The 15,328-nt window shown below is 45.6% G+C and overlaps 1 protein-coding gene across 4 annotated transcripts in view; it reads left to right on the forward strand.

Moving 5' to 3' along the window:
* Positions 1–15,328, forward strand: part of PLB1 (phospholipase B1) — a 170,954-nt gene that overhangs the window by 135,334 nt on the left and 20,292 nt on the right. For all 4 annotated transcript variants that reach the window (XM_075339033.1, XM_075339034.1, XM_075339035.1 and 1 more), the window contains exons 39-43: positions 6,642–6,723; positions 7,105–7,209; positions 8,240–8,335; positions 10,340–10,411; positions 11,951–12,028. In XM_075339033.1, the coding sequence (XP_075195148.1) occupies positions 6,642–6,723; positions 7,105–7,209; positions 8,240–8,335; positions 10,340–10,411; positions 11,951–12,028 (433 nt within the window). The remainder of the gene's footprint in view (positions 1–6,641; positions 6,724–7,104; positions 7,210–8,239; positions 8,336–10,339; positions 10,412–11,950; positions 12,029–15,328) is intronic.

Below are 15,328 nucleotides of genomic sequence, written 5' to 3' on the forward strand. Positions count from 1 at the left end.
GTTATAGGCAGGAGATCACAGCGGAGTACAGATCAATAGAGAGTTATAGGCAGGAAAGCACAGCGGAGTACAGATCAATAGAGAGTTATAAGCAGGAGATCACAGCGGAGTACAGATCAATAGAGAGTTATAGACAGGAGATCACAGCGGAGTACAGATCAATAGAGAGTTATAAGCAGGAGATCACAGCGGAGTACAGATTAATAGAGAGTTATAAGCAGGAGATCACAGCGGAGTACAGATCAATAGAGATTTATAGGCAGGAAAGCACAGCGGAGTACAGATCAATAGAGAGTTATAGGCAGGAGATCACAGCGGAGTACAGAGCAATAGAGAGTTATAGGCAGGAGATCACAGCGGAGTACAGATCAATAGAGAGTTATAGGCAGGAGATCACAGCGGAGTACAGATCAATAGAGAGTTATAGGCAGGAGATCACAGCGGAGTACAGATCAATAGAGAGTTATAGGCAGGAGATCACAGCGGAGTACAGATCAATAGAGAGTTATAGACAGGAGAGCACAGCGGAGTACAGATCAATAGAGAGTTATAGGCAGGAGATCACAGCGGAGTACGGATCAATAGAGAGTTATAGGCAGGAGATCACAGCGGAGTACAGATCAATAGAGAGTTATAGACAGGAGAGCACAGCGGAGTACAGATCAATAGAGAGTTATAGGCAGGAGATCACAGCGGAGTACAGAGCAATAGAGAGTTATAGGCAGGAGATCACAGCGGAGTATAGATCAATAGAGAGTTATAGGCAGGAGATCACAGCGGAGTACAGATCAATAGAGAGTTATAGGTAGGAGATCACAGCGGAGTACAGATCAATAGAGAGTTATAGGCAGGAGATCACAGCGGAGTACAGAGCAATAGAGAGTTATAGGCAGGAGATCACAGCGGAGTGCAGATCAATAGAGAGTTATAGGCAGGAAAGCACAGCGGAGTACAGAGCAATAGAGAGTTATAGGTAGGTGATCACAGCGGAGTACAGATCAATAGAGAGTTATAGGCAGGAGAGCACAGCGGAGTACAGATCAATAGAGAGTTATAGGCAGGAGATCACAGCGGAGTACAGAGCAATAGAGAGTTATAGGCAGGAGATCACAGCGGAGTACAGAGCAATAGAGAGTTATAGGCAGGAGATCACAGCGGAGTACAGATCAATAGAGAGTTATAGGCAGGAGATCACAGCGGAGTACAGAGCAATAGAGAGTTATAGGCAGGAGATCACAGCGGAGTATAGATCAATAGAGAGTTATAGGCAGGAAAGCACAGCGGAGTACAGAGCAATAGAGAGTTATAGGTAGGTGATCACAGCGGAGTACAGATCAATAGAGAGTTATAGGCAGGAGATCACAGCGGAGTACGGATCAATAGAGAGTTATAGGTAGGAGATCACAGCGGAGTACAGAGCAATAGAGAGTTATAGGCAGGAGATCACAGCGGAGTACAGATCAATAGAGAGTTATAGGCAGGAGAGCACAGCGGAGTACAGAGCAATAGAGAGTTATAGGCAGGAGATCACAGCGGAGTACAGAGCAATAGAGAGTTATAGACAGGAGATCACAGCGGAGTACAGATCAATAGAGAGTTATAGGCAGGAGATCACAGCGGAGTACAGATCAATAGAGAGTTATAGACAGGAGATCACAGCGGAGTACAGATCAATAGAGAGTTATAGACAGGAGATCACAGTGGAGTACAGATCAATAGAGAGTTATAGGCAGGAGAGCACAGCGGAGTGCAGATCAATAGAGAGTTATAGGCAGGAGATCACAGCGGAGTACAGAGCAATAGAGAGTTATAGGCAGGAGATCACAGCGGAGTACGGATCAATAGAGAGTTATAGGCAGGAAAGCACAGCGGAGTACAGAGCAATAGAGAGTTATAGGTAGGAGATCACAGCGGAGTACAGATCAATAGAGAGTTATAGGCAGGAGATCACAGCGGAGTACAGAGCAATAGAGAGTTATAGGCAGGAGAGCACAGCGGAGTACAGATCAATAGAGAGTTATAGGCAGGAGATCACAGCGGAGTACAGATCAATAGAGAGTTATAGGCAGGAGATCACAGCGGAGTACAGATCAATAGAGAGTTATAGGCAGGAGAGCACAGCGGAGTACAGATCAATAGAGAGTTATAGGCAGGAGATCACAGCGGAGTACAGATCAATAGAGAGTTATAGGCAGGAGATCACAGCGGAGTACAGATCAATAGAGAGTTATAGGCAGGAGAGCACAGCGGAGTACAGATCAATAGAGAGTTATAGGCAGGATATCACAGCGGAGTACAGATCAATAGAGAGTTATAGGCAGGAAAGCACAGCGGAGTACAGAGCAATAGAGAGTTATAGGTAGGAGATCACAGTGGAGTACGGATCAATAGAGAGTTATAGGTAGGAGATCACAGCGGAGTACAGATCAATAGAGAGTTATAGGCAGGAGAGCACAGCGGAGTACAGAGCAATAGAGAGTTATAGGCAGGAGATCACAGCGGACTACGGATCAATAGAGAGTTATAGGCAGGAGAGCACAGCGGAGTACAGAGCAATAGAGAGTTATAGGCAGGAGATCACAGCGGAGTACAGAGCAATAGAGAGTTATAGGCAGGAGATCACAGCGGAGTACAGAGCAATAGAGAGTTATAGGCAGGAGATCACAGCGGAGTACGGATCAATAGAGAGTTATAGGCAGGAGATCACAGCGGAGTACAGAGCAATAGAGAGTTATAGGCAGGAGATCACAGCGGAGTGCAGATCAATAGAGAGTTATAGACAGGAGATCACAGCGGAGTACAGATCAATAGAGAGTTATAGGCAGGAGATCACAGCGGAGTACAGATCAATAGAGAGTTATAGACAGGAGATCACAGCGGAGTACAGATCAATAGAGAGTTATAGACAGGAGATCACAGTGGAGTACAGATCAATAGAGAGTTATAGGCAGGAGAGCACAGCGGAGTGCAGATCAATAGAGAGTTATAGGCAGGAGATCACAGCGGAGTACAGATCAATAGAGAGTTATAGGCAGGAAAGCACAGCGGAGTACAGATCAATAGAGAGTTATAGGTAGGAGAGCACAGCGGAGTACAGAGCAATAGAGAGTTATAGGCAGGAGATCACAGCGGAGTACGGATCAATAGAGAGTTATAGGCAGGAAAGCACAGCGGAGTACAGATCAATAGAGAGTTATAGGCAGGAGAGCACAGCGGAGTACAGATCAATAGAGAGTTATAGGTAGGAGAGCACAGCGGAGTACAGAGCAATAGAGAGTTATAGGTAGGAGATCACAGCGGAGTACAGATCAATAGAGAGTTATAGGCAGGAGATCACAGCGGAGTACAGAGCAATAGAGAGTTATAGGCAGGAGAGCACAGCGGAGTACAGATCAATAGAGAGTTATAGGCAGGAGATCACAGCGGAGTACAGATCAATAGAGAGTTATAGGCAGGAGATCACAGCGGAGTACAGATCAATAGAGAGTTATAGGCAGGAGATCACAGCGGAGTACAGATCAATAGAGAGTTATAGGCAGGAGATCACAGCGGAGTACAGATCAATAGAGAGTTATAGGCAGGAGAGCACAGCGGAGTACAGATCAATAGAGAGTTATAGGCAGGATATCACAGCGGAGTACAGATCAATAGAGAGTTATAGGCAGGAAAGCACAGCGGAGTACAGAGCAATAGAGAGTTATAGGTAGGAGATCACAGTGGAGTACGGATCAATAGAGAGTTATAGGTAGGAGATCACAGCGGAGTACAGATCAATAGAGAGTTATAGGCAGGAGAGCACAGCGGAGTACAGAGCAATAGAGAGTTATAGGCAGGAGATCACAGCGGACTACGGATCAATAGAGAGTTATAGGCAGGAGAGCACAGCGGAGTACAGAGCAATAGAGAGTTATAGGCAGGAGATCACAGCGGAGTACAGAGCAATAGAGAGTTATAGGCAGGAGATCACAGCGGAGTACGGATCAATAGAGAGTTATAGGCAGGAGATCACAGCGGAGTACAGAGCAATAGAGAGTTATAGGCAGGAGATCACAGCGGAGTACGGATCAATAGAGAGTTATAGGTAGGAGATCACAGCGGAGTACAGAGCAATAGAGAGTTATAGGCAGGAGATCACAGCGGAGTACAGATCAATAGAGAGTTATAGGCAGGAAAGCACAGCGGAGTACAGAGCAATAGAGAGTTATAGGCAGGAGAGCACAGCGGAATACAGATCAATAGAGAGTTATAGGCAGGAGATCACAGCGGAGTACAGATCAATAGAGAGTTATAGGTAGGAGATCACAGCGGAGTACAGATCAATAGAGAGTTATAGGCAGGAGATCACAGCGGAGTACAGAGCAATAGAGAGTTATAGGCAGGAGAGCACAGCGGAGTACAGATCAATAGAGAGTTATAGGTAGGAGATCACAGCGGAGTACAGATCAATAGAGAGTTATAGGTAGGAGATCACAGCGGAGTACAGATCAATAGAGAGTTATAGGCAGGAGATCACAGCGGAGTACAGATCAATAGAGAGTTATAGGTAGGAGATCACAGCGGAGTACAGAGCAATAGAGAGTTATAGACAGGAGAGCACAGCGGAGTACAGATCAATAGAGAGTTATAGACAGGAGAGCACAGCGGAGTACAGATCAATAGAGAGTTATAGACAGGAGAGCACAGCGGAGTACAGATCAATAGAGAGTTATAGACAGGAGAGCACAGCGGAGTACAGATCAATAGAGAGTTATAGGCAGGAGAGCACAGCGGAGTACAGATCAATAGAGAGTTATAGACAGGAGAGCACAGCGGAGTACAGATCAATAGAGAGTTATAGACAGGAGAGCACAGCGGAGTACAGATCAATAGAGAGTTATAGGCAGGAGAGCACAGCGGAGTACAGATCAATAGAGAGTTATAGACAGGAGAGCACAGCGGAGTACAGATCAATAGAGAGTTATAGGCAGGAGAGCACAGCGGAGTACAGATCAATAGAGAGTTATAGGCAGGAAAGCACAGCGGAGTACAGAGCAATAGAGAGTTATAGGCAGGAGAGCACAGCGGAGTACAGATCAATAGAGAGTTATAGGCAGGAGAGCACAGCGGAGTACAGAGCAATAGAGAGTTATAGGCAGGAGAGCACAGCGGAGTACAGATCAATAGAGAGTTATAGGCAGGAGAGCACAGTGGAGTACAGATAAATAGAGAGTAATAGGCAGGAGAGCACAGCGGAGTACAGAGCAATAGAGAGTTATAGGCAGGAGAGCACAGCGGAGTACAGATCAATAGAGAGTTATAGGCAGGAGAGCACAGCGGAGTACAGATCAATAGAGAGTTATAGGTAGGAGATCACAGCAGAGTACAGATCAATAGAGAGTTATAGGCAGGAGAGCACAGCGGAGTACAGAGCAATAGAGAGTTATAGGCAGGAGAGCACAGCGGAGTACAGATCAATAGAGAGTTATAGGCAGGAGATCACAGCGGAGTACAGATCAATAGAGAGTTATAGGTAGGAGATCACAGCGGAGTACAGAGCAATAGAGAGTTATAGGCAGGAGATCACAGCGGAGTACAGATCAATAGAGAGTTATAGGCAGGAGATCACAGCGGAGTACAGATCAATAGAGAGTTATAGGCAGGAGAGCACAGCGGAGTACAGATCAATAGAGAGTTATAGGCAGGAGATCACAGCGGAGTACAGATCAATAGAGAGTTATAGGTAGGAGATCACAGCGGAGTACAGATCAATAGAGAGTTATAGGCAGGAGATCACAGCGGAGTACAGATCAATAGAGAGTTATAGACAGGAGATCACAGCGGAGTACAGATCAATAGAGAGTTATAGGCAGGAGAGCACAGCGGAGTACAGATCAATAGAGAGTTATAGGCAGGAGATCACAGCGGAGTACAGAGCAATAGAGAGTTATAGGCAGGAGATCACAGCGGAGTACAGATCAATAGAGAGTTATAGGCAGGAGAGCACAGCGGAGTACAGATCAATAGAGAGTTATAGGCAGGAGATCACAGCGGAGTACAGATCAATAGAGAGTTATAGGCAGGAGATCACAGCGGAGTACAGATCAATAGAGAGTTATAGGCAGGAGAGCACAGCGGAGTACAGATCAATAGAGAGTTATAGGCAGGAGAGCACAGCGGAGTACAGATCAATAGAGAGTTATAGGCAGGAGATCACAGCGGAGTACAGATCAATAGAGAGTTATAGGCAGGAGATCACAGCGGAGTACAGATCAATAGAGAGTTATAGGTAGGAGATCACAGCGGAGTACAGATCAATAGAGAGTTATAGGCAGGAGAGCACAGCGGAGTACAGAGCAATAGAGAGTTATAGGCAGGAGAGCACAGCGGAGTGCAGATCAATAGTGAAAAATGAAAAGCTCTGGCTGTTGGGAGATGAGTGAAGTGTCAGTTTGCTGTCAGCTCGTGAGCTCCCTCTAGTGGTGGCTGTGCACAGACAGACTTTAGATGTGTACCTCGCTCTGTGCAGGGGGTTTGGAGCTTTGTAACACCATGGTAAAGTGTAAAGTATTAGCACAGATATAATAATGATGCAGTCCCTGGTGCAGCAAAGGGGGGCGCTGTTCAGATAAATGGTGGTGTATAATCTGCCCGTCTCTCCCCAGCATGATGTGCCCCTGTCTGCTGAGCGTCCTCGCCAATTCTCAAGAGTTTGCGTTCATAGAGAACATGAATAGCGCCTATCAGGTAATGTATCATTATTTCTGGAGCATCTTTTCATACAACTCGGCATCCTCAGTTGCTCCTCCTGGAAATGAAGGAATAACAGAGGAACAACAAAGTGCAAAGTTCCAAAAAAAAGAGTGAGAATTATATATGGAGTCTGATATACTCATAGTGTCATGTAATGTACCTCGATACTAAGATATTGACTAAAGGAATGCCGATGCAAGTGTGTTTCCAGGAGGAATAACAGAGGAACAACAAAATGCACCCCAATTCTAAGTTATACTGTACTAATCCAGAGTGATTTCTGCCCATAACCTGTGCTTATGTCCCCATCATACACGTGACCATACCCTCTCGCTGGGACCAGCCTCCTCATACTCCCGTTTTCTGACTTTTTAGCTCAGTCTCCGAGATTTCGTGAATTCCGGACGATACGACACCAAAGATGACTTCACTGTGGTTCTGCAGCCATTTTTCCGGCATACAAAAATTCCACATATCTCCGTATGTATCAGAGCAAGCGTCACCCCGTATATTTCCTGTTACACTGAATCTAAATATTGAAGTCTTCGGTATATCCTGGTGATCCCCCTTGCTTTACAGTGCCACACTGCTCTTTTCTCAATATGTCCTCAGCAGCCAATCAGATGAATGCTGCTGTTCCTGCTGCGATTTGTGTAACCGGTGATAGGATGGAGCAGCTGTGATACAGGGGATGTAGAGGACAGAGCTGACCACAAGGAGGCGCCACCTCCACCCCCCCCCCCCCCCCAGAGCTGAGCACTAGGAGGCGCCACCTCCGCCCCCCCCAGAGCTGAGCACTAGGAGGCGCCACCTCCGCCCACCCATAGCTGAGCACTAGGAGGCGCCACCTCCGCCCCCCCAGAGCTGAGCACTAGGAGGCGCCACCTCCGCCCCCCCAGAGCTGAGCACTAGGAGGCGCCACCTCCGCCCCCCCAGAGCTGAGCACTAGAAGGCGCCACCTCCGCCCCCCAGAGCTGAGCACTAGGAGGCGCCACCTCCGCCCCCCCAGAGCTGAGCACTAGGAGGCGCCACCTCCGCCCCCCCAGAGCTGAGCACTAGGAGGCGCCACCTCCGCCCCCCCAGAGCTGAGCACTAGGAGGCGCCACCTCCGCCCCCCCAGAGCTGAGCACTAGGAGGCGCCACCTCCGCCCCCCCAGAGCTGAGCACTAGGAGGCGCCACCTCCGCCCCCCCAGAGCTGAGCACTAGGAGGCGCCACCTCCGCCCCCCCAGAGCTGAGCACTAGGAGGCGCCACCTCCGCCCTCCCAGAGCTGAGCACTAGGAGGCGCCACCTCCGCCCCCCCAGAGCTGAGCACTAGGAGGCGCCACCTCCGCCCCCCCCAGAGCTGAGCACTAGGAGGCGCCACCTCCGCCCCCCCAGAGCTGAGCACTAGGAGGCGCCACCTCCGCCCCCCCAGAGCTGAGCACTAGGAGGCGCCACCTCCGCCCCTTTACCCATAGTAATATTGTTTATATTAATTAGTGCTCATTTTGATTTCTGTCTTCTTAAGACTGGAGAACCTGACGTTTCCTACCTGGCTCCTGACTGTTTCCATCTCAGCCAGAAGGCGCATTCTCAGCTGGCACGCATGCTCTGGAACAACATGGTAAAGGCATTTATGTATTTTACACCATTCACTTTACACCTCGCAAGTTTTTTTAACTGTTTGCAGACTTTTCACTATAATTTTACCCACTGGAAAGTGTATGTAAGCTGCTGTTGACGGATCCATTCCCATTGTGTGCTTCAGTTTAATTGTTCTGTAAATGACTGTATTTTTCATGTATTTTACACCATTCACTTACCATTATTTATTTCTGATTTCACTTTTCAATTCATTAATAACTCCTGGAAAATGTCCATTAGCTGCTGTTGATGGATCTACTACTAATAATTTGTCTTCTGATTTCATTGTTTGATTTGTTTTTCAAAATTCAATTTACAAATTTCAGTACTGACTTTTTGGGTTAATTTGTACCTTCAGCAGAATGTTACCATGTTGCTGTTGTTGGATCTGATACTCTAATATTAAGTGTTTCTTTTAAATTATTGCATTTTTATTTTTTACTTATATTTTACCTTTACTTTCTACCATTTAGAAGTTTATTATTTTTCTTGTTTATTTCACAGACTTTTTAATTAATTTTTACCAGCTGGAAAATGTTCACAAGCTGCTGTTGATGGATCTAATGCAATAATTAAATAGAAACACTTAACATATTATTTTTTAATTTTTCATATATTTTTACAACATTCTCCTTCCACTATTGATATGTTTAATATGTGTCTCATTTATTTTACTGACTCTTCAATTATTTTTTTACCATATGGAACATGTACACAAGCTGCTGTTGATGGATCTAATATTCTAGTATTGTGTTTCTTTTGAATTATTGTATTTTTTATTTTTTTTTCTTATACTGTATTTTACATTCACTTTCTACCATTAAGTAATTTAATTATTTTTCTTGTTTATTTAGCTTACTTTTTAATTTATTTTTATCAACTGGAAAATGTCCACAAGCTGCTGTTGATGGATCTAATACAATAATTAAATAGAAACACTTAACATATTATTTTTCAGATATTTTTACAACATTCTCCTTCCACCATTTATATGTTTATTTTCTTTGTCATTTATATTACTGACTCTTCAATTATTTTTTTTCCATATGGAAAATGTCGACAAGCTGCTGTTGATGGATCTGATACTCTAATATTAAGTGTTTCTTTTGAATGATTGTATTTTTTTTTTTTTTAGATTTTACATTCATTTTTTACCATTAGAGATTAATTACCGTATTTTTCTTTCTTATTTCACTGACCTTTTGGGCTGATTTATACAAACTGGAAAATTATTGCAAGCTGCTGTTGCTTGATCTGATCCTAAGTCTAATATTAAGTGTTTCTTTTGAATTATTGTATTTTTTATATTTTTATTATTGTATTTTTTTTTCTTATATTTTGCATTCACTTTCTACCACTTAGAAGTTTATTATTTTCTTACTTATTTCACTGACTTTTTAATTAATTTTTACCAACTGGAAAATGTTCACAAGCTGCTGTTGATGGATCTAATATTCTAATATTGTTTCTTTTGAATTATTCTATTTTTTTATTTTTTTTCTTATATTTCACATTCACTTTCTACCATTAAGAAGTTTATTATTTTTCTTGCTTATTTCACTGATTTTTTAATTATTTTTTACCAATTGGAAAACGTACCAAAGCTGCTGTTGATGGATCTAATAGTCTAATATTAAGTATTTTCTATTTAATTCTGTATCCACATAGTGTGTTTTGCTTTGCTTGCTTTTTTTTTGGGGGGGGGCAGTATTTTGTTTTTTGTTACCTATAGATTTTTTTCAAGCAGGGTTTATAGTGGAAAAAAATACAAACAAAAACATTCTTAAAATGCGTAGTTTTGGGGGGTTTGTAACACAGGGAAAAAAATGTATGTACGTGAAGGTACATGAGCGATAATTGCAAGAAAAATACATATATAATAGAGTCTGTCAGCGGTGATTGCCTGCTTGCTGATGGTTTCCAGGTTTTCAGTTTCCTTGCGGCATCTTATTCCGTATACTGATCCTTTTTGATTATTTTTCAGCTTCAACCTCTTGGCCAGAAGACGGACACTTTGGATTTTACCCAGAATATCCAGCTGAGGTGTCCTACTCAGGTTGGTGTCCTCAGATGATATTGAAGGGTTAACAAGTTAGTGCTGGAGGGGGTTTGCTTTGTGGTCCATCCCCTCCTTCCGGGAACATCAGGGCAGTAAGAGTTCAATTTCTCTGTAGCTCCCCAAAGCCATGAATGGTGGGTGCTGGCTGCGTCATACAGCCGGTATCTGTCCATAACAGCAGCTATCAGAGCTCGCTACTGTTTAACCACTTAAAGGGAACCAATCATCAGGATTTTCGTGTATAAGCTGCAGCCAGTGCAGTGCTGGCACTATCAGGCACAGTGTGTACATACCATCAGGGTGCAGCTCGGGTGTTTAGTCAGTGAAATTCATCTTTATAAAGTTTGAAATTTCGTGCACTTTTTGATTGACGTGTGCACCTCTGCAAATAATGTCCGGGCGTGTTATGCAGGAGTTCCCCGCCCCCCCACCAGCCTGTTCCTCCCTCTCTCCTGATGTCCGGGCGGGTTATGCACGTGTTCCCCGCCCCCCCCGCGCCGCCTGTTCCTCCCTCCCTCTGGCTGTATGTAAATATCTAATCTTCAGAAACATGGCGCCGGAGTGGGCCTCTGCGCATAGCGCTTATCTCCGGCGCCATGTTTCTGAAGCCCGCATTACAGCTTGGTGTCTGCAGACTGCAGAACAGCTGATCGGAGGACGCGATCAGCTGTAGCTATGATGACGTGCCGCCTCAGGACACCGGGCCAGGACAGCAGCCTGCCAGCGACATCGGGGGTCAGGTGAGGTAAGTTCACCATGGACTCACATGACCCCGTGACGGCAGTGCTGCGAGACCCGGTCACGGTAGTGATATCGCGTCCTCCGATCAGCTGCTCTGCAGTCTGCAGACACCAAGCTGTAATGCGGGGGCTTCAGAAACATGGCGCCGGAGATAAGCGCTGTGCGCTGAGGCCCACTCCGGCGCCATGTTTCTGAAGATTAGATATTTACATACAGCCAGAGGGAGGGAGGAACAGGCGGCGCGGGGGGGCGGGGAACACGTGCATAACCCGCCCGGACATCAGGAGAGAGGGAGGAACAGGCTGGTGGGGGGCGGGGAACTCCTGCATAACACGCCCGGACATTATCTGCAGAGGTGCACACGTCAATCAAAAAGTGCACGAAATTTCAAACTTTATAAAGATGAATTTCACTGCCTAAACACCCGAGCTCCCCCCTGATGGTATGTACACACTGTGCATGATAGTGCCAGCACTGCACTGGCTGCAGCTTATACACGAAAATCCTGATGATTGGTTCCCTTTAAGTGCCGCTATCAGTTTCTGGCAGCAGCACTTAAACGGTACAATTTACTACGAGGTTCTGTTCTGATGCCCATCGCCGGGTTGATAGTTTATCATTGTGGTTGAGGGCAGACAGAAAAAAGTACATACTCTGCAAAAATGGCGGCAAAAAAAAATAAATTGTTGCAAAGTTCAGAATTTTTTTCATCACTTAAATAAAAAAAATTAAAGAAAAAAATATACAAGTTGTTTGTCCCATAAGTTAACAAATGACATTTCCTTTCTTTTTCAGGCCCAGCCATTCCTGAGGACCTACAAGAACAGCAACTACGTGTACCCCACCCCCGCCCCCACACCGGCTCCTCCTAATGTAATGCTGCCCGACCTCACTGCATCGTTATTGTTCGGGATGGGTTTTGTGTATATTTAAAGGGGGACTCCATCGTATTCTCTGCCGCGTCCCCTTTGCTTTAGATATAACTTGCAGCTGTAAGAATTCTGGGGGTGGTCCTGAGAGATCTTTTTTTCCCCTGCATAGAAGAGAAAGGGGAGAGGCTCCTGCTGCAGCCATCTATCTCACAATCACACATCGGATAGTGAGGAGGAAAGGGATATGGCACTGCTCCTGAGAAACAGAGAAGATTTCTTTTTACATTTCTCAGTTTTAACTGTAACATGAAGCACTTTCTTGGCCTTTGTGACTTTTTCCTTGCCGTCAAAATAGAGGGGAGAGGCTCCTGCTGCAGCCCGCTATCTCACAATCACACGGTGGACAGTAAAAAGGAGGGAAAGGGATCTAGTACAAGTCTTGGGACACAGATTTCTATATAAATTTCCCAGTTTTAGCCTTAATATCAGGTGTTTAATGGGCCTTTGTGATTTTTTTTTCTCTGCAGACAAGATAGAGGGGAGAGGCTCCTGCTGCAGGTAGCTATCTCACAATCACACACAGGGCAATGAGGAAGAAGGGGACATGGTCTAGCTACTGGCACACAGAGAATTTGTTTTTATATATTTCTTAGATTTAGCTCTAATATGAGACATTTCCTGAGGCTTAATGATCTTTTGTCCTGGCATACAAGACAGTGGGGAGAGGCTCCAGCTGCAGCCAGCTATCTCACGATCAACACAGGACAGTGAGGAGGAAGGGGACATGGCGGAGCTCCTGGCACACGGATAAGATTTTTTTTTATACATTTCTCAGTTTTATCTGTCATGTCAGGCATTTTCTTTGCCTTACTGACCTTTTTCACTGCAAATAAGATAGAGGGAGAGGATCCTGCTGCAGCCTATCTTAGGGCTGCTTCTCACTTGCGAGTTTCTCGCAGTAGAGCAATGCGAGAAAATCTCGCATTGGAATCGGACACATGTTAGTGAATGATTCAGCTCGCATTTGCGATTTTTTTTCTCAGTCCAAATCGGGCTGAGAAAAAAATCGCAGCACGCTGCTTTTTTTGCGAGTTTCTACTGCGAGTCTCTCCAATGCAAGTCTATGGGAGCGTGTAAATAATCGGATGTCACGGGACGGCACTCACACCATCCTAGTGACATGCGATTTTCTAAATACATTTCTCGCATGTTTCCTAAAACACTGGAAACGAGCGATGTCTCCCAATGTCTGTCAATCACTATTCTCTGTCAGTCGGTCTCTCCCTCTCGGTCTCTATTCTCTCTCTGTCAGTCCGTCACTATCTCTGTCCCTCTCTCACAGTCTGTCGGTCATTTTCCCCTCCTCTCTCATACTCACCGTTCCCCGATCACCAGCGCGGCGCTGCACGGCGTTCACACTGCTCTGGCGGCTTCTCTTCTTTTGAAAAAGCCGGCCGCTCATTATTCAATCTCGTATTCCCTGCTTTACCCGCCCACCGGCGCCTATGATTGGTTGCAGTCAGACACGCCCCCACGCTGAGTGACAGCTGCCTCACTGCAACCAATCACAGCAGCCGGTGGGCGTGTCTATGCTGTGCAGTAAAATAAATAAATAAATAATTTAAAAAAACGGCATGCGGTCCCCCCCAATTTTAATACCAGCCAGATAAAGCCATATGGCTGAAGGCTGGTATTCTCAGGATGGGGAGCTCCACGTTATGGGGAGCCCCCCAGCCTAACAATGTCAGCCAGCAGCCGCCCAGAATGGCCGCTTCTATTAGATGCGACTGTTCTGGGACTGTACCCGGCTCTTCCCGATTTGCCCTGGTGCGTTGGCAATCGGGGTAATAAGGAGTTAATGGCAGCCCATAGCTGCCACTAAATCCTAGATTAATCATTGCAGGCGTCTATGAGACACCCCCAATGATTAACCTGTAAATTAAAGTTAATAAACACACACAGTGAAAAAATCCTTTATTTGAAATAATAAACAATAACAAAGACCCTTGTTCACCACTTTATTAATTACACAAAAAACCCATCCTTGTCCGACGTAATCCACGGAGGTCCCGCGTCGCTTCCAGCTCTGCTACATGAAGGTGACAGGAGCTGCAGAAGAACACCGCCGCTCCTGACAGCTCCACGCAGCAACTGAGGTGAGAAGCGCGATCAGCTGATGATGTCAGTCAGGTTTCTCACGGACACCGCTGGATCCTCCAACAGTGACAGCAAGTCACCCGAGTGACAGCGATGAAGTCACAGGTGAGTTGCGGTCACGGGGGGAGGATCCAGCTAGCCGCAGGTAACCTGAGTGACGGCAGTGCTAATCGCGCTGCTCAATTCAGTCACTTAGGAGATTAGCGGTCACCGGTGAGTCCTTCACGGGTGACCGCTAATCAGGACGCGACACAGACAGAGCCGCGGTATGACAATGAACTCGGGTGAAGTTCACCCGAGTTCATTCTGATCGTGCGGCTCTGTCTTTGACTGCTGTCAGCGGCCATGTAGCAGTGCTGAATGGCAGATGACAGCTGCTGAGAAAAAAAGGATCACACACGCATTGCACATTGCACTGCAATCATGAGAAAAATCTCAGGATCGCAGAGCAGTTGCATTGCACTCTGACCTAACGTGATCTAAGATCAGCCGAGTTTTTTTTCAGCCAACTTGTACCGATGTTACTCGCATAGATGTGTTTCCAGCCTTACAATCACAGTGGACAGTGAGGAAGAGCAAAGGGATGTGGTTCAGTTCTTGGGACATAGATTTCTATATAAATTTTCCAGTTTTAGCCTTAATATCAGGTGTTTTCTGGGCCTTATTGAACTTTTTTCCCTGCAGACAAGATAGAGGGGAGAGGCTCCTGCTGCAGGCAGAGATCTCAGAATCTTACACAGTACAGTGAGGAGGAAGGGGACATGGCGGAACTCCTGGCACACAGAGAAGATTTTTTTTATATATATATATATATTTCTTAGATTTAGCTGTAATATCAGGCGTTTTCTGGGGCTTAATGATCTTTTGTCCTGGCATACAAGACAGTGGGGAGAGGCTCCTGCTGCAGCCAGCTATCTCAGAATCACACACAGGACAGTGAGGAGGAAGGGGATATGGCGGAGCCTCTGGTACACGGATAAGATTTTTTTATATATATCTCTCAGTTTTAACCTTAATGTGAGGCATTTTCTTGGCCTTGGTGACCTTTTTCCCTGCAGATAAGATAAAGGGAGAGGCTCCTGCTGCAGCCTATTATCTCACAATCACACAGATGTACACACCTTCTTTTTTGCCCCTTGAATCG

The sequence above is a fragment of the Anomaloglossus baeobatrachus genome, chromosome 3 (genome assembly GCF_048569485.1).
Source record: "Anomaloglossus baeobatrachus isolate aAnoBae1 chromosome 3, aAnoBae1.hap1, whole genome shotgun sequence".
NCBI lineage: Eukaryota > Metazoa > Chordata > Amphibia > Anura > Aromobatidae > Anomaloglossus > Anomaloglossus baeobatrachus.